Below are 18,159 nucleotides of genomic sequence, written 5' to 3' on the forward strand. Positions count from 1 at the left end.
CAATTAATTATTGTATCACTCAACACAATGTCAAAGGAGGTTATGTAATTAATATTTGTCAAAACAACCACTGCATGTTGTGATGGTGCCATCAATAAAAGCATGTTGACAAGTATTAATTATGAGCAAATGTGACAAACATAATTATCATGAATACATTTAGAGCCATGCTGACTGTATACCTACAAAGCCTAGACCACTCCTACTATTGTGTCTCCGATAACTTGCACACAGTCCCTTGCTAATAGTTGGATTTGTTTGTGGCAATCTTCTTTCTCGTCTGTCTCTTTTCTTATGCTTGGCTTCTCTCGACTTTTGCTCTAGCACATTTCCACTTACAGGCATCTTTGTTTTGGGTACAGTCAAGGTCCAGCTGTTTCTCTTGGGTGGATGCAATGGAGTAGCTAACGGCAGCTCCACTTTGAAAGATTTGAATCCCTCTTCGCTTAGGAAAGCCAACAGTGAAGGGCTTGTGTGTGAGTTCCTTTTGTGGGTGAGATCCAATGGTGGGGGTGAATTAGAGGCTTGAGGGGGGGCCATAAATTGAGGTAGAGCCGACAAACGAAGTAACAAGCTTTCACCAAATAATTCTATGAGCTGATCGTACAGGGAGGGAGTCTTTTGCTCGTTCTTTATTTCCAATTGTGCTGAGTCAGTTTGTGTACTGCTATGTTCTATTTCCATATCTGTAGGCTCTGAACTTAGTTCAAAACTGGTGTTAGCAAAGAGGTTTCCCGGCTCTTTAGGGGGCGAGGTTAGGGTTGGCTTTGGTTCAGGAGGAGGTGGTGGGGTGGGAGGAGTTTGCTGTTGTTCCAGTTGATATCCACTAGTCAGCAATAGCTCAGCACAAAGCTGCAGACAGAGAACATTGGGTAATAATGTATCGCATGTAGTAATGGAGATTGGATGGTTTAACTGACATATATACGAGGTTCAAAATGGACTAGAGTGGAATTTCTAGAGAACTGGATGGCCTCCTATGTGAGCTTACGTAAATATCAGTAATAATTCTTTCAAAGCGTGCCAATCCCTAGTTTCACCCACCCACCCACACACACACACACACCCACACCCACCCACACAAAACGTGCCAATCCCTAGTTATCAATAACACAATGCCATTTGCAATAATGGTTTCAGTAATCGATGCCTATAATTATTATACTAAAGGTTCTGAAACTCTTTCAGTCGAAATAACTTGAGTTCCGTCTATCCAATGTCACTGCTTTTGTGATTTTCTGAAAGCTTAGAAAGAGACCTTTCAAATGGTACCATCAATGTTTATATTTGGGAGATGCTAATTTCGGCCCAATACCATGGATTATAGCCCATGGTCCAAAGGCGAAAAATGCCAAATTATGGCCTTAACCGAAGTTTGGATTTTAAAACATTATTTGAAAGGTCTCTTTCTAAGCTTTCAGAAAATCATAAAAATGTTGAAATTGGATCATCAAAACTAAAGTTATGAGACCCACGCGGCCCCCACCCGTTTAATCAATGGCTCCAGAACTCTTTTAATCATCATAACTTGAGTTCCGTCTATCCAATTTCACTGCTTTTGTGATTTTCTGAAAGCTTAGAAAGAGATCTTTCAAATGGTACCATCAATTCTCATAATTATAAGTCATTACTCACCAGTAGTGTCTCGTACACTCGCAGGATATCTTCTCTTTTCGTTGTGTCCAACTTTCCCTCAAGTTGTGTGCTAAGACCAGTGACAAGCTCCTCAATGCGTGGGTACAGTATAGTGACCAGACAGTCCCCAGGTAGATAGGCGAGGGTCAACAGAGCACCGTATAGCGAGGGGAGGGGTGGGTCTGGTGACAACAACAGCTGGCGGAGGGACGAGTGGAGGTCTGACAAACTGTCGCTGAGTGGACTACATCTAAAAGAGAGAAGAGATAATCGTGAATGCTGCATGAGAAGTCTTAATTCTTTGTAACGCTTAAATTGTATACATAATAATACATATCAAAAAAAGTACTAGCCTCCTATAAAGGCCTTTACCAAGCAATTAATAAGGAGTGGGCGTGGGTAATGAGGCTACATCTATATAGTCATGCTATACCAGCAATAAAACTTTGTGCTGAGAAACTAATTGTCAAAGGACCAACCCCCTCACCTGTGTAGGAGTGTGGCTAGTGAGACTGCTGCCAGCTCCCTCACGCTCCAGTGCTCCCAGTCCTCCCCACACACGAGGTAACTGGAGTCCAATAGCAGAGCCTTGAGCCTCGGGTAGAGGACAGAGAGGTACGGCTCCAGATAAAGGTGGGGGTTTTGGAAGAGGGCCAGACAGAGCTTGAGCAGGTGGGTCAACTGACAGGGGCTGTAGTGGTTCCAGTCACAAAGCTGGAGGGAAGGTAAGAGATGCAATGTATAATTATTGCATGGAATTCTTCACTCAAACCAAAAATAGGCTAATCCGAATCAGTGATCTACACACACAAATGTCTGGAGCTACAGACTAGTTCTGAAATTGTCAAAGGTTAGCTAGTGAAACGCATGCACACAATATCTATACATAAAATGCTTATTACTCTACAATCAGCTAATTAAAGTGTGCGCGCACTGTTTCTTGAAGATAGGCGACCATGTCAGGGAGAATATTAGCAATGGCCGAGTTCTTCTGTAGATCAGTGAGAGCCACCATCCTGATGTCTCCCTGGTCTCCAGTCAGAGCCTCCATTAACACACACAAGTACTTCTCATTCGCCTGAGGAGCGTGGTGTTTGGGGTTATAATATCTGAGTGCTGTATAGAAGAACATTACCTCATTTCCACCTCTCTGTAGCTCAACATAGGGCTGCCCTGAAATAGAGGAATTTCAAATCTTAAAAGACGAAGAACAATTAATTATGCAAATTTTAATTTTAGCTAGACATTAGCCATACCATATTCAAAGCTCAATAGACAATAGTTTTTTTTACTATTTTGTAAACGCTAGATATTAATATAGCCATACCATGTTCCACACTCGTACTGCTGCTCACTGTAGCTCCTTCAACAGCAACCCAAGACGCTACAAATAATTAGATGATCCGTGTTATGTTGCTGCTAGCTCTAGTTAGCCATGAAAAGTGAGATCTAGATCATGTGCATTCGGTCCACTGTATACAGGTAAGCACACACTACAGTACTGCATGCTAGGTATGATGTACCTTCCACACGAGGCATATCTGGTAGTGTGTCCACGATAAATGTGTCAGCCAGGGCTGTGGTGGTGAGGTCAACCTGGTCATCCGGCACAACAAACACGCTGCTATTCTGTGTGGGACAGAAGGTGGAGGCTTGCCCAGTCTGGTGACCATGGAGTGGCTGTGGGGGCGGGAATGAGGGTAGGAAGAAAATGGTATTGCACCATTTAATATACAACAACCTGAGCACAATATGCAGTATAGATGATCTAATAAGAGTACACACTGTACCTCGACACGACTCCATTTGAGAGCTTTGTCAAAGTCATCCGTTGTCATTCGCTTACGTTTTGCATGATGCATAAACTGGCAAGCGATCTGAATGGTCAAGAGTGACATGTATTTATTATTATAAAACAGTTGGTATGATGTGTACACTCACATCCGTGACATGACGGATCCTAAAGCTGACATCATCCACCAATGCTCTAGAAACGTCAGTAGATGTTGAATATGTATACCCAGGAATATCAATACCCAGGTTTTGAGCAGCTTGATACACAGCGCCGGAGGATACCTTTGAGAACTTTTTTAACCAGCCTTCACCATAATCCGCCATTTTGAGATGTGCGTTAAATGGAAAAAGCCAAGTAAACACATAAATGAAAATAGTAAGTATGGCGGATGAAAGCAGTGATTCTAGTGACTCAGAGTCCACCCACAGCGAGCCAGAGGTCCCAGAGGAGCCACCCAAGACATGGCTAGGCTACAGCTGGTACCTGGTCCGGAAAATGGCCAGAGGAACTTGGTCAAGTAAGTATAATTATTGTCATTTTTACAGTATTACAATACAGCTACACCGTCACCACATGACCCCTTACCTCCCTACAGCTATCCATGTGGTGGGTGATAAGCTTGCTTGGGGTCTGGGGATCACGAGCCCTGACTGGCAGTATGCACTGGACATCCACGAGGATCTGTTACGAGAGGCACAAGAAGAGCAGCAAGAAGAGGAGAAAGCTCTCAAGAGACAGGAAGAGTTGGTTGCTCAGAGGCTAAGGACTATGGAGAATGCAAGCACTGATCACGAGCAAGACAGAACTACAACTTAGTCACACACAATACCTTTATTCATTCTACATACGTATAGATTAATACTTGATTTTGTTCATTTTATCCCTCATGCAACTTTCATTGTCATGCAATTCTATCAAGTCCGATATTCACTTTGCAAATTATATAAATGTGTTGGCAGCACAATAAAGTATATTAGTATAAACTTCATGATTACAAGTGCAGAATTCATAGAGATACAGTCACAAATAAGCACTGTACAAATAAGAAAAAGAAAGCAATAAAACCGCCTTTTATAGCCTATTTCAATAAAAGAGCCTAATTAAAGCCCACCTATTGCTCAGCCCCAGGCACTTCTCCATTAATGGCCTTAGACTCTTTCCCATTACCCCCCACACCCTCACCCCCCACATCACCCTCACTCTGGAACACATCAGCTCTCAGAGAATTAGCAGTCTCTATAAATGATTCTATCTCCTTGAGTCTTTCGTTTATTTTGCCTGCAGGGAACAAAAAGAAGCGTGGTTCACCACTGTACAAATCAAAGGCCAATATCATAGGGCAGGCTGCTTAAAACATGACAAGTCACACCAGTTCATTTTTAGCATTATAGACAATGAGTCTATTTACTGTATACAACCCACTATAGCCTTAACGCATTGGACGTACATCATCAGTAACGTCATGTACAATGTATATCACACACTGACCTTCAATCTTGTCCCTTGTCTTGGCCAACAGCTCCTCTGTCTGAAGAGTGTGTTCTTTGGGCAGATAGAAGATAACTGGCTTGGCCTTCGTCTCAATGTAGCCCAGCATCTTCTTGTCGTGATCATTCCACACAGTGTACTGTGAAGGGGGTAATGATTTCCCCTAGAGCCTTATATGGGCTTTCGAAGCTACCCAGCTGAACACACACACACTTAACATACGTCATTGACCATCTCCATTTGCCTGGCGATGGTGGACACCTTGGTCTTCTGGGCCTTCTGCTGATCAAACAGTTCCTTTCTTTCCATCTGAGCTGTCTCTTTCTCCAGCTCCTCTGTCTTGGTCACCTTGTCCTCAATCTCACTACGACGACGCTCCTGGGATGAGAGGGGTACACTCACAATTATATAATCTGTAACACACGTACAAAACATTGTACTGGCTGAATACATTGGCAATGGTGGCTGTCTCACCTTCTCCGTTGTTTTGGCAGTGGCTTCGTTGTCTTTGAATTTACGGAGAGTGTTTTGAAGGAACCCAAACATCCGCTGGTTCCTGTAAGTGGATAGAGTGATCACTCAAGATTCATAAGTACACATCATAGACTATACACACACACACACACACTGTGTACTCTGTGGAAGGTTTTGTTAGGGTGCGTACAATAGACATCAAATTGAGCAAGGCGGTATAACAAGCCTTGGCCAATAAGAAATACCCTAGCTTTACTTTATCCCATGCGTATTTCCAGCCTCACACAACAAGTGAGGATGAAATTGTTCATGGGACTTTAAAACACTCGATCTTTTATATTATATATGACTAACCTCTTCTTGCTCTTTTCGTTCTCTTTTGGATCAGCTTTGGGTCGTGGCGGAGCTGGTACTGCAACCACAGATGACTGGACAGGCTACAGGAGAACAGAATGTGAGTCAACAGTGAACAGTGACTAGGATCTCCCGTACCTTACGTGCCTCTAGGTCTATTATCTCTCCGTCCTCGTCTCCATCACTGTCCAGGTCACGACCTCTATACATGTACATGTAGCAACAAGCACAATAAATGACTAACAATTTAAACAGAGGTGAGATATTTCTTACCCGTCTTTTTTTCTCTCTTCCCAATTGACAGGTGGTCCCAGTCGTCCTGCCAACCTATGAATGCAACAAATAAAATTTGACAAACATTTTAAAATTGTATACAGCCTCAAGAAACATTTTCTTGAACACAGAATAGTACCTACCTTGACTTTGCTCCAAAAGGATCTCTCCTTTTGCTATCAGAGAGGTCAACGTCGCCAGAAGAGCCCAGACGTCCAATCAGCCTGCAGTAGTTACATAGTGGCAATCACATGACCATTCATACTAGGGTCTCACAACCTTGCCCTCCCCTCGGTCGGTCGGTCCCTCTTCCTGTTGTCAGACTCAGACCTGCAACAATTGACAAATGAAATGCAGCATTCATTCACACAGTAACATTGGAATATACGATATATACAGCTGGCTGTAGAAAGTACCGAAATAATGGTTGCAACGTACAGAATTTTGCATGTATAACACGTCGTATGTACATTGCGCAATCAATAGAATGCTAGTATGTGTACCCACCAGGCTCTCAAGTTGCTGGCTAGGCGCCTATCTGGTCGCGAGTCTGTGCTGCTAAGTCGCCTTCTCCCATCAGGGCCGCTCGGACTGGGACGTGGGGCTCTGGAGTGCATGGATGTTATGATTTTATCAGCGTGCCGTGCCATACGTTGAAGAACTTACACTTTAAACTTCTGTTCATAACCAGTCAATTTCTTGATGGACTCGTTGGTTGATTCCAAGTCTTTACGAGCATTTAATAGGGATTTCTGCAGAACCTGAAATGCAGTGGCCATGATTCCAGTGCAGTGCTTCTCACTGCACTTTCACTGGACTCTATTTGGAGTTTATGGACACAGCACGTTTCTGAATAGATGGGGCGTTACTTGATATGAAGCCCCGCCCCCTTTTCCTGCTAACTTCTGCGCATATGACGTCACTAATGCGCATATCTCCATGCAAAGACGCATTTGTATTCACTTCAGCACTACTGGTACACTGGAAGAGAACAGGATGTTTGGAGCAACAAGAAGAATCCCTACAGGGTGCAGCACTGTGCATAATGATGAGATCTGGTAAAACTATAATACATGAAAAATCGTAATAATTGATACGTACATTTTCTATACGTACTCAGGAGGGCTCATATTCATCTTGAACTTCAGACGAATTTAAAGTGGAAAGGAATTTGGGGATTTCTAGCTCCAAACAAGGTACAGAGTAAACTCATACAACCTAACATTCAAATTGAACACATAATTATTATGCAGGTGGAGAAAAAAACCAGTCCTCCCCAAGAGAAGACAGGTCCGACCAATCACATCCAAGCTCTTGACCTGGCCACCCCATCAAAGAAATACCCACAGACCACATCAGGCGAGATTGGATTGCATCGTCGAGGGTCAATAGGTCAACTGGAGAGATTTGGACCACAGACTCGAGGGCTAACTAGTCTTCACAAACAGTTTAATTGGCCCTGTGAAAGTTTGTAACTAAAAATTATTAATTTTGTTGATGCCAAAAATATAATTATATGTAATTTATTAATGAAAAGTGCAAATTCAGAAATAATTAATTTTATGCAAAACACAACAACCACTAAACACTCTACATTTTGTGAGTACATTAATTTCTATACAAAAACACACCGACAGTCACACGTAGAAATTGCAACACGAGAAAATACCTCACACTATATAGAGTGCCTAATAAACTAAGATTATCCCTGACTGTCTGTAAGGTCTACTAGTTGGGTAGAGGGCTCCCCACCAGCTTCTAACAGATCCACGGCTGCTACGTCAGTGCGTGGCTCTTGGCTTGTCACATCAGGGGGTGGGCTACTTACAATATCGGGAAGTCCTCGACTACCTTGGTCTAGGCTAGAGAGTTCATCATCGGATCCACACCGCTCCATTGAAGTGTCCACACCTTGCTCAGAATATTCGACCACTGCGTCCATAGATTTCTCCATTTCTTGCAGCGTTGATGGTTTATCGCGCTCGTCCATTACAGGCACTTTCTTGAACGGATCGTCTTCATTTGTCATATCCGGTTCGTCACTATAGACATTATCTAACGAGCCAACAATTGACGGGTCAATGTCTTTTTCCTCCTCGTCTACGGAGGCTTGAGACGGGATGGCGGTGCGTTGGTTGCCACCAGCTGTGAAAGTGCCTTGTTCCTCTGGGTTGCCTTTTGGAATAGCCGCGTGTTGTTCCTCATGTAGTCGTCTCCTCTCGGCCTCAGCCTTCTCCTCTTTCTTGAGTTGATTGCGCGATGAATACTTCTCTATCTCTGTCAGAAGATCTCGAATCAATTGTCTATCACGCTGCAGAAACAGACGGGAGGAAAGAAACATTAATAAAACACACGAATTTAAAGATTTTTCACAGACCTGTTCTACTTTGAATGCTTTCGGAGTCTGCATACTGATAAGATGGAAGTTCATACGATGAGCCAGCTGCAGAGCCATCAGTCCAGCGACTCGAATATCATTCTCTCTTATGTCAACATGAGTCAAGTGCTTGCTCTCAGCCAGGACTTCAGCCAGGGCAATAGCTCCTGCATATGTAAAAATCAGTATAATTATCTATAACTCGACATGCATGTATGGAAACTATCAAAGGACATTTGGTAAGGATCATTTGGTAAGGATCATTTTGTACAGCAATATACTCTACAAATGTCGGCTGTAGTGCACTCTGTATCTCACACCTTCACAGGTCATCCTTGTGTTTGAGAGGATGAGTTTTTCGAGTGCCCGATTGGCTAGTAGTCCTAGTTTGAGAGTGAAGAGGCCGTTGTCCCCACATCGATTATTGGAGAGGTTTAGCTCCCTCAGTGTCTTGGTAGCAGGCTGCACAGATACAGGGAGGGGGGGATCAGTAGCATTGATGCAAGGCATGTGCTAGTCTAGTGTAGTGTCTTCGGGCGACCATAACTTTAGTTTCAGTGATCCACTTATTTTAGGTTATTTCAGAAAACCACAAAATCGGTAAATTACAATTAAAGTTATGGTTGTTCAGAATTTTGTATTGCACTACTGTGTGCAATGATAACTATAAACACTGACAGTATTGTGGTACCCTACAACACACGAGAGGCATCTTGCAGTGTACACAATTGACAAGACTAATCAATTCGTTATCAATACGGTGTGTGTGTGTGTGTGTGTACACTCTTCTACAGCTCTTTAACTCTTTAAAGACATGCTACATGATAGCAGGAGTAGATATAGTCACAAGGTGATATTTACGAGAGGAAAACAACTTAGTAGATACGTGTAAGAGGTAAGACTAGTCAAGACTAACAAGTACTGGACACCACCAACTCACCAGCATAGTAGCCACGTGATGGAATCCCTCGGGTCCTATGCTATTAGACTAACAAGTACTGGACACCACCAACTCACCAGCATAGTAGCCACGTGATGGAATCCCTCGGGTCCTATGCTATTAGACTTGAGGTTAAGAGTGAGTAGTCCATGTGCTTGCTCAGACACCCCAGCACAGATATACTTGACCCCAGCATCGCCCAGGCTGTTGTCTTTAAGGTCGAGCACTTTAAGACAGTGGTTAGTGCGGAGAATATTGCCCAGGTGTTGGCCATCTTCTGTGACTAGACTGTTATTACCAAGCCAGATCTCCTGGAGGTTTTCATTGAACTTCATGGCTGCCACTGTGTACAGAAATAAAGACAATGAAAATACAATACATACACAATGTACACTAGGTCTGATGAGTGTTTTCATAAAAAACAAAAGCAATCAGCACTTTAAAAATACCAACGTGTCAAGATTTTAAAGAGCTGCACGTACACACATAATTATTGTTAAATTTTAACTCTAGTTTGGACACTTAAATACATCAGGAGCACATTACAGAAGGAGCGTCTTACCTCGGGAATCGCATCTCGTGGAAGTTTGCAAAGCATGACCTCATATGCAAAACCACTAAGTGGGTCTGCGGGCGAGTGCTAATTGAGCTGACGGTGCACTTTTACCAAGCATAGGTCAATAAAAGTGAAAAGTAAACTCTCTCTTCTAAGAACCCCAGTAAGACTCCCTACTGCAAAAACAAAACGCCTAGTATGTGTTAGTCTAAGTCTAGCAAACTTTCTCTGTACAAAGTGACTGGATATGCTCCTATTTACAGAACTTTCTGTACCTCACCAATGACAGTCTCTTCCATGATGTATACCAACATCCATCAAAGATCTAGCTATTCATTTTAGCTCTTTCTGGCTCAACCTAGCTCTCCTGCTGCTGCACTACATACAAAATCCGTTTATAATGATATTCACAGGCTGACCGCGGTCTGTAATTTATGTACACAGTACTTACACACACTCTTATAAGGCAATGCGGCGTTTACGAAAGCACACGATATGCGATTTCCGAACCCATGCACAGTTAGACGCTCCTTCTGTAATGTGCTCCTGAATACATCCATTATTGTACACCCTAGCTTATTATATACAGTACGTACCAACAAGTAAGCCTTACTCAAAATGAATGTTCCTTTGCCGGATAGACTGTTTCCCTCCATCTTGAGTATGCTGAGGGAACAGTTGGCCCTGACCGACCTCAACAGGAGAGTGAGTGTTTGCTCCTCCAGTGAACACCAGCTCACGTTGATCATAGAAAGAAATGGACTCTGAAAAGAGGCAGAGAGGAGTAACACTGGTCAGTGAAGACTGTGGTGTAATCAGAGCAGCCTCTTTCAACGCTACTCACATAATAGGTTTGCCAATATACCGTATAGCGGGTAATTTTCGGGGGACAAAATATTCGTGGTTCAGCAATATTGAGACATTTCATGGGTAATATTTTCGTGGTTGGAGCTTGCACACTGCAGGTAAAGGTAGGCAAGGTCGCTTCATTCGTGGGTAAAATATTCGTGGTCAGACCTCCAACCACGAAAACCACGAATATTTTGCCCCACGAAAATTACACGTTATACGGTATACTGTTACATGTGATGTATACAAATACCTTGGCTTAGAGAAAGTCACTAAGGACATTATTATAATTATAGTGTGAGCCAATTTCTATTGAATATACCTTCTTGAGCATTCTCCCAATAGTGAGCCAAGCACGCGGTCTTAGTTTAGCGTTGTTGCTCAGGTTGACACGAGAGGCACATCCATAGAACTCTATCATCTCACACAGTGCTATGGCACCCTACACACACATAGTCACAGAGTATGCATCACTGTATGTATGTATACACAACACTGTAGATAGTGTACAAGCTCAATAATTGGAAGAGGAAACAGTTCCTGGCAGTATCAGTAAATGTACAACAAACATAAAATGAAACTACAGTTATAGTACACGGTGTATACACTAAGAGGTTTCTTCAATAGAATGTTATATGTATATACAGTATTACTAGTGAGCATCAAACATATGCAAACTTTGCGAAGGGTTGATCAATTTGCAACAATAAAAATTAATAGCAAAACCTATTAGTACTAGTAAACACACACGTTCCTTGCCAGAACACAATAGTTATCGCAAAGTCAATTTTTCTGCTGCTGATTTGGCTAGGTTTTTCACCAGCAATATATTCTAGTAATACGATCGCAAAGTCAATTTTTCTGCTGCTGATTTGGCTAGGTTTTTCACCAGCAATATATTCTAGTAATACGGTACCTGCTCAGGCAATACAGTACCTAGCCTGTAAACCAGAGCCCACTACATATTAGGCCTTGAAGGCTAAGAATGGACTATTAATCCCCAGGGAACACACTAATGCATAGTATGGTATATGGGTCACAGAACCTCGTCTTCCAAGTTGCATCTCTCCAGGTCTAGAGTGTTCATGTGTATTCGACTGAGTACTGCCTCCAGAACTTCACAGCTGGTGCTGTCCAGTTTCACTCCTGCACCAAGTATGCAGTACTAACATTGAGGACAAGGAGAGAACAAGACAACACACCTTTTAGGTCCAGTGTGTCCATTGGAATGCTCAGATCGTCAAATCGCTGCAGGGTGCAAGGTTCATATGCAGCCATTCAAGAATGCTATAAAGACAGCAGGCTTATACTATACAATGATATTTTTTGGCATTTGAAGGACGTAACCCTTGACAACAAGCTTGACGTACAATGTACAGTGTAATTAGAGAGTTTAAAAGCTAGGACACAATGTTTAAAATAAAATGCATATCAATTCACAGCTCTCTGCCATATACTATATATAGACGCATACCTCAAGTTGCTCGAGCAGCCTAGTGATTGGCCGCACTTTGTTGCTAGAACACTCTCTTCTGTAACAGCTGATCATCTCCGTGGCCGTCTCATTAGGGTCTATAGAGAATGGGGTGATACTGGGATTTGCTATAATAATCTACTAATAATCTCTAAGGTGGTTTTTGATGTCAGCTTGATTGACTACAAGTGTACAACAATCAGTGCTATGCAGGTCCTGTGTCAATTGAGGTGTGTAATGGTACATGGTTTCTTCAAATGTACTGCATCATTTTCCCTAATATACATGTACATGCAGTGTGTGTGTGTGTGTGTGTGTGTGTGTGTGTGTGGAGTGTGTGTGTGTACCGTGTGTCCACAGGTCAGTATCGTCAAACTCGTGTGTCTCTTTTTGGTTCCACTTAACTCGGCGATCACCACTCTTGCCCTCCTCCTCCTTGCCGGCCGGTTCCTATGGAAACCACACCAGCTAACAACCTGCTATATACGTGTGCACTAGACTAAACTTACAGCAACTGCAGAGCTCATGCCCACGATAGCATCTGGGACCACGTTATTGGGTACAGATATATCCATCAGGTGTACGCGTGTACGTGTGTGTGTGCGTGCGTGATGACTGCCTCAAGGTAGCTTGGATCACACACACAGGGAAACTACAGAAATAATGTGTATCAAGCTACACTCTTTATGGGTTATTATAGACTTACTAAGAGACAAGTTGTTGAGGCCTGTTGCTGTATTCTAAACTTCTGGCTTTCTCTTTCACCCTTGATCTGATAAAACATTAATAGCTGTCACGTGCAATTTTGTTTGGGGGAGTGTCCTGGGTGACCTTTGACCCCTCTCCTTGTTCCCCATTGCTTTAATATTCTTGATCTTATTGGCAAACACGATGAGTGAGTTCAAGTTCAACCAGTCCGTGGGAAAGATTCAGAATGTTGGGGAGCGTGTGTCTGTGGTGAGATGCTACTAAGGGCTAGGATAAAGTTGCTATTCCATAATTATTTTCCTATTTAGAGCACAATTAATTGTTATTGTATTAATTACTGCACTCCATATTCGTGTGTACATGTATACAGGATGGAGGGAAAAAGAAAGCTGGTAGTGTGGTACACATCCCAGCGTACAAGCTTGGTGGGATCCAGTTTGGAACGAACAAAGTATCCCGATTTCAACAAATCTACAAGGTTCGCTTCTTCCATCTTAATTAATGGGCATGGGTATGTATTAGACACCTATATAGTGTGGTATATGCTGTTAGATTTCTTTACCCACAGATAACTGGTCATGGTGATGTTCCTGTGTTCCTGAGGACAGGACGAGATGTATTCATGTATCGAGGGTTGATGGCACTCTCAATGGTTGGCATAGCGATGACTTTATATGGAATGGGCAGTATGGCCACTGGGGGCATGCAGAAGAAGAACTAGTCAATATTGACACTCTGTTATAGTCTGTGTTTATTATTATGTTCGCATTTCAGGTACATTTGTATCACTCAAGTAGAATTGCTTATCTTATAGCTATTAATTTTGTACCGAGACTTCAATTATCAGACGTAATAATAATAATAAGCAGTGCACGAGAAAATAATTGCAGTGAATAATTATACAAAGGTTTCAGTAGTAATATAATATAATATATAATAATATAATAATATAGGCTATAGGGCCGGTGTAATACTATTATTATATCTTAGTGCGTGGATTCCTTGAGGATCGTCTCAGAGGCACTGCCGATGTTGGTATCACTTTCTTAACGGGAACTTGCTTCTTATGACTCTGAGAAAAAAACCGTTGTGTGTCACATGTACATTATTAATTGCTTGCTAAATGCACACATGTACAGTGTACAATGTAGTGTAAAGGAGTGAGTGGGTGTTACGGATGGATAGCCTTGGAATCACAACTTTTTGTCTAATTTTTAATTTTGGCTACATAAAAATGTAATAAATTAATGCATTCACTCGCCACCTTCTTCCCATCGAAGTAGCCCAGCTCAGGTGGGTAGGCTGCTTTGGGTAACAAAACCACTGGCTCTTGTTTCTTGCTAGATTCACTCTCTTTCACGACAGCAACCTTTACTCGCTTTGTAGGCAAGGCCCCATTATCATCCTCAATGTAATCCACTTTCCTTCGCTTTATAGCACGTTGTATAGAAGGTTTCTCCACACAAATTGGAGCAGGTTTGTGATCTGTGGAGGCTTCTTTTTCGTCTGCTGATGAGCTGGTATCAAGATCGTCTTTTAGAGGAGCTTTCTGACGTTTACCAGTTGCAACTTTAGCTTTCTTGCTGGCAGGAGACTTTAATTCTGCTTCACTTGAACTTGGTCCACGCTGTAAGAACAAATAATTATGCATCAACAAGACTATCAAAAAGTGCTGCAACTAACTACATGTACAGTACTTATTGTAACATAGCACCTTTTTAGTCGAAGTAAGCCAGTCAAGGCCCTTGGAATCATCTTTGCAGCCAATATGTTTGAGCTCCCGTTGAAACAGTTTCTTTAGTTGAGTGTAATCCGGGTCCTGCGTGTACTCCAACCTGAACACCTGTTTCATGTAGTCCCGTAAACACGAGGGAACTGGGTTGCTATGAAAGCAGGCAGTCATGAGTTCTCCTACATTAGACTTATACCTGTACATGGAACAAAGAGTGTGCCATCAACAAATGATACATGTACCTATAAAAACACTAAGTTATGAAGTTATGGCTGTTGAACAACTACACTCCCCTTGTTTAATCAATGGCTCAGGGACTCTTTCTTGCACACACAAATTAAGCCACTGACCCCATTTTCTTTTTGGCCACATAGTCTTTATTCTCCAGTTTGTCCTCCCAGGGTAGACGCCCGGCAGCCCACTGTAGGAGGCAGTAGCCCACAATCTCCAGATCAGCACGGCGGGACGGGTCTGTATAAAACAACAAAGATTATAACCAAAATTGTTTTTAGGTTGTATAAGAAAATGTCATACTAAATGTAAGTTTGCGTACAAGTACTGAACAAGCAAGTACTAGTCAAGTTATACTACAAATAAATACACCCGTATCCATAGTACTAATAATACATTGTTGATAGCAATGTACTAGTAGGAGATTCAAATTACAGCTAAAGTGCATACAAGATGCATCACTTACTAACTCCCTTGTGAGCATCGATGCTAGTGAACTCGATAGTGCCATCATGCTGTCGGCGTGGGTCCTCTGAATAATCCTTGTGCACTCCATCTGGAGAGTAGCGATAGGCCAGGCCATAGTCAACCAGGAAGACTTGGTGGGGGTCCTTCAGCCCAGTGAGGAGGTTGGAGCCCTTCACATCAGCATGGACATACTCTGAGCTGTGCAGAAACTCCAAAGCCTCCAGCTATATAATTAAACATTGAAGTAAAGTAATTACAGAAAATCCTTGCACAGGAAATTCTATACTTAGGGAGAAGGAAAAAGAATTTTCAATAACTAAAATTGCAAATAATTCACTGAACTAACTCACCAGCCTGAGAGCCAGGTAACAGACTGTTTTCATTCCAAACTGACGTCCAGCAGCAGTGAACTTCTTCTCAATGTCCTCCCCGTATTGATGCATGACCATGAACCGATACTTGCGATCAGAGTAGGTGTGGTCTCCAGCCGCCACAAACTCAGGCACAGAGAGGTGAGCCAGATCATGTGACTGACACCAATCTGAAACTGCGTTGGAGGGAGGACAGTCTCAGCGATAATTGGAAATAAAGGAAACACACTCACTAATATCACGCTTGGCTACTCGGCGATAAAACGACAGCTCAGTAAATAGCGGTCCATTCTCATGAGGTTCCTGAATATGAAAACATTCAAAAATGTATACTTTATTTGCTCAAAATCTTACGATTTTTACGACGTAGTGTTCGTTCTTTCTCTCTCCAGCTTTAGATGCTGAATAGATCTCGCCAAATCCACCTTTCCCAATTGAGCTACCTAAAGTCCAGCTAGTCTTCTTTGTAAAATCTGTTAGCTCAGCTCCTTTGGGCATGGGAGGTGGCATCTTTCTCCCTCCTACACTCTTGGCTTGAGCTTTCTTGGCGGCAGGCTTAGATTTGCCATCTTCAGTTGTCTTTTTCTTGGGAGGCATCTCTAGCTCTAATCTATGTTGTATATCTGTGGCATGGTGATTTGTTCAAAGGGCCCGCCCATCGTTTTCTGAATAGAGCACAAAAAGGGAACTTCCCTGCTTCCACTTTTCCACTTTGTAGCGTACCGAGGGAATTTCCCCATCTCTAAGGCGTAACCCCTCTTGTGAACTAACAGTGAGATATTAAAAGCTTTAATTAATACTGAGCAGCTCTGCGAAGGATGCCTGTTGGTACAGAGACGAAGAATGGTCGCCAAGAGACAGGGAAAACTAATGGAGAGGAAGAATCATCAAATTCAGAGGATGAGTCTTCATTTTGTGAGTAGTTGTTGGCTGTTTGTTTACATTGCATGGGAGACAATTGAAGTAGTATACTAGTAGTGTGCTATTAATTAAAGTAATATCACTTTAGATGATGAGGATGACACAGAAAGAAGAAAAGGAGATTGCATAGAGGATATTCAATTCCTTGAGCAGCAGTTCACCGATCTCAAGGAAATGTATGAGTGTCCGCCCACAACACACACACACACACACCACACACAACATACACACACTATTAATGCTGTTTGTAGTGACTCTCTATTCTCCACCTAGGCTGTATCAAGAAAAAGTTCAAGACTTGGAACACAAAATACAAGTTGTAACTGAAGGTGCATACCTATAAAATGAGTAGTTCTTCTGTCACCATTACGTGTTTGCTGTACACACTCTGACAGGCAATGCTCCTGAGTACACACAGCCTCTGAGGGAACTTGATACCTCCTTGAAAGCTCGTATGCGTGTTGCAGGTAAATCTCTAAAAGTATGTTTAAATTATTAATGTCTGTCCTTTCTCAGAGTTGCAGCACAAATCTCGTATGGACAATATCCAGCACAAGTACCACGAGGAGGTATCCTCCACACAGCAGGATTTTGAGGAGCTTTGTCGGGTGACCAAGGAGAGAATGATTGCAGAGATCCAGGACAAGATGAGAAAAATAAAAGAAGATGTAGTCATCAGTCGACTTAATTGCGGTGAGCTGTCTTGATTGATGTATATATGTATAATATTTAAACTAACTGTGTTTGTGTGTTTTACAGAAAGCACCAGCCGTAAACGGAGACCAAAAGCCGTCAAATTCCAGCTGCCAGATAAAAGAAAGAAACCAGTGGTTGTGAATGATATCCTCACTTAATTTATAATGACTCATAATTGTAAATATGCCGGCATTTCTCCTTGACTACTTAATTCTCACGACCATGTATGGTGTACATGCTGAGAGACATTGACATAATGGAAGACACCAACGACATCAGAAAGGTGCATTAGGAGCTTGGTGTATGTAGTATCTTCATGATTATAATTATTTCTTCAGGGAAGAGCTTTCATGGAGGTTGGAGGGCTTAAAGACAAGCCCACTCGCAAGACCAAATCACCAGTGCTTAGATAGCAAAAACTATACTATTAGGACGTTTTTACAGTGTATATATATTATAATTATAACAACGAATATTACTATACAATAATATATACACGAATAATAATTACTACATGGACAAACAATCATCTCTATTATAGTGTTCTAGACGACATGTGCCAGTTGGGTTCACACAGTTAGAGGAATGCAGCACACCAGTCTTTCAGACACTGGTAGCAATCTCTCTGCTGCTTTGCGTTAGCCCCACACGTCTGGTTCAGCCAATCTTGGAACAGCTCTTCGTTTTTCTTGAGGACAAGAAACTGACCAAGTATAACGTAGGCTTTGTCGAAACCTTTCTCGGACAATCTTCCCCCTAGAGCAGGTCCAATTCCAGCCATTTCAGTAACCTCCTTGTCACCCATGGGCTCTCCGAC

General features: G+C 42.3%; 7 protein-coding genes across 8 annotated transcripts; 3 read left to right on the plus strand and 4 right to left on the minus strand.

Annotated features, from left to right (window-relative positions):
- Positions 1 to 30: 30 nt before the first annotated feature.
- LOC135349085 (TAF6-like RNA polymerase II p300/CBP-associated factor-associated factor 65 kDa subunit 6L) lies at positions 31 to 3,753 on the minus strand. Its single transcript, XM_064547567.1, has 9 exons — positions 3,577 to 3,753; positions 3,426 to 3,512; positions 3,159 to 3,315; positions 2,963 to 3,019; positions 2,771 to 2,808; positions 2,570 to 2,713; positions 2,123 to 2,349; positions 1,636 to 1,885; positions 31 to 852 (listed from the first exon to the last, which is right to left on the minus strand). The coding sequence occupies exons 1-9, from the start codon at positions 3,751 to 3,753 to the stop codon at positions 160 to 162; spliced, it is 1,830 nt and encodes a 609-aa protein (XP_064403637.1). The 3' UTR covers positions 31 to 159.
- Positions 3,754 to 3,796: 43 nt separating this feature from the next.
- On the plus strand, positions 3,797 to 4,361 carry LOC135349087 (protein FAM177A1-like). Its single transcript, XM_064547569.1, has 2 exons — positions 3,797 to 3,947; positions 4,026 to 4,361. Exons 1-2 carry the CDS (start codon positions 3,797 to 3,799, stop codon positions 4,244 to 4,246), a joined length of 372 nt encoding a protein of 123 aa, XP_064403639.1. The 3' UTR covers positions 4,247 to 4,361.
- A 19-nt stretch (positions 4,362 to 4,380) lies between these two features.
- On the minus strand, positions 4,381 to 6,870 carry LOC135349086 (pinin-like). The gene is made up of 11 exons (XM_064547568.1): positions 6,686 to 6,870; positions 6,527 to 6,625; positions 6,299 to 6,349; positions 6,163 to 6,243; positions 6,020 to 6,073; positions 5,885 to 5,948; positions 5,747 to 5,829; positions 5,393 to 5,474; positions 5,141 to 5,296; positions 4,919 to 5,057; positions 4,381 to 4,708 (listed from the first exon to the last, which is right to left on the minus strand). Exons 1-11 carry the CDS (start codon positions 6,796 to 6,798, stop codon positions 4,542 to 4,544), a joined length of 1,089 nt encoding a protein of 362 aa, XP_064403638.1. The 5' UTR covers positions 6,799 to 6,870; the 3' UTR covers positions 4,381 to 4,541.
- A 686-nt stretch (positions 6,871 to 7,556) lies between these two features.
- On the minus strand, positions 7,557 to 13,041 carry LOC135348694 (protein phosphatase 1 regulatory subunit 37-like). Its single transcript, XM_064546989.1, has 12 exons — positions 12,922 to 13,041; positions 12,725 to 12,867; positions 12,563 to 12,665; positions 12,216 to 12,313; positions 11,944 to 11,989; positions 11,787 to 11,887; positions 11,064 to 11,183; positions 10,506 to 10,656; positions 9,414 to 9,679; positions 8,717 to 8,858; positions 8,397 to 8,563; positions 7,557 to 8,330 (listed from the first exon to the last, which is right to left on the minus strand). Exons 2-12 carry the CDS (start codon positions 12,788 to 12,790, stop codon positions 7,722 to 7,724), a joined length of 1,869 nt encoding a protein of 622 aa, XP_064403059.1. The 5' UTR covers positions 12,791 to 12,867; positions 12,922 to 13,041; the 3' UTR covers positions 7,557 to 7,721.
- On the plus strand, positions 13,031 to 13,788 carry LOC135348711 (uncharacterized). The gene is made up of 3 exons (XM_064547009.1): positions 13,031 to 13,172; positions 13,294 to 13,401; positions 13,492 to 13,788. Exons 1-3 carry the CDS (start codon positions 13,107 to 13,109, stop codon positions 13,642 to 13,644), a joined length of 327 nt encoding a protein of 108 aa, XP_064403079.1. The 5' UTR covers positions 13,031 to 13,106; the 3' UTR covers positions 13,645 to 13,788.
- On the minus strand, positions 13,759 to 16,387 carry LOC135348696 (serine/threonine-protein kinase VRK1-like). 2 transcript variants are annotated; one of them, XM_064546992.1, is made up of 8 exons: positions 16,080 to 16,387; positions 15,959 to 16,028; positions 15,705 to 15,901; positions 15,353 to 15,578; positions 15,006 to 15,126; positions 14,638 to 14,851; positions 14,188 to 14,550; positions 13,759 to 13,995 (listed from the first exon to the last, which is right to left on the minus strand). In XM_064546992.1, the coding sequence occupies exons 1-8, from the start codon at positions 16,320 to 16,322 to the stop codon at positions 13,903 to 13,905; spliced, it is 1,527 nt and encodes a 508-aa protein (XP_064403062.1). In that variant the 5' UTR covers positions 16,323 to 16,387; the 3' UTR covers positions 13,759 to 13,902. The 2 variants fall into 2 exon arrangements, with proteins under 2 accessions (XP_064403062.1, XP_064403061.1); XM_064546991.1 differs by having other exon boundaries at positions 14,185 to 14,550.
- A 58-nt stretch (positions 16,388 to 16,445) lies between these two features.
- On the plus strand, positions 16,446 to 17,871 carry LOC135348708 (breast cancer metastasis-suppressor 1-like protein). Its single transcript, XM_064547006.1, has 8 exons — positions 16,446 to 16,640; positions 16,735 to 16,822; positions 16,920 to 16,975; positions 17,042 to 17,113; positions 17,163 to 17,339; positions 17,406 to 17,486; positions 17,561 to 17,625; positions 17,681 to 17,871. The coding sequence occupies exons 1-8, from the start codon at positions 16,544 to 16,546 to the stop codon at positions 17,753 to 17,755; spliced, it is 711 nt and encodes a 236-aa protein (XP_064403076.1). The 5' UTR covers positions 16,446 to 16,543; the 3' UTR covers positions 17,756 to 17,871.
- The last annotated feature ends 288 nt before the right edge of the window (positions 17,872 to 18,159 follow it).

The sequence above is a fragment of the Halichondria panicea genome, chromosome 15 (assembly GCF_963675165.1).
Source record: "Halichondria panicea chromosome 15, odHalPani1.1, whole genome shotgun sequence".
NCBI lineage: Eukaryota > Metazoa > Porifera > Demospongiae > Suberitida > Halichondriidae > Halichondria > Halichondria panicea.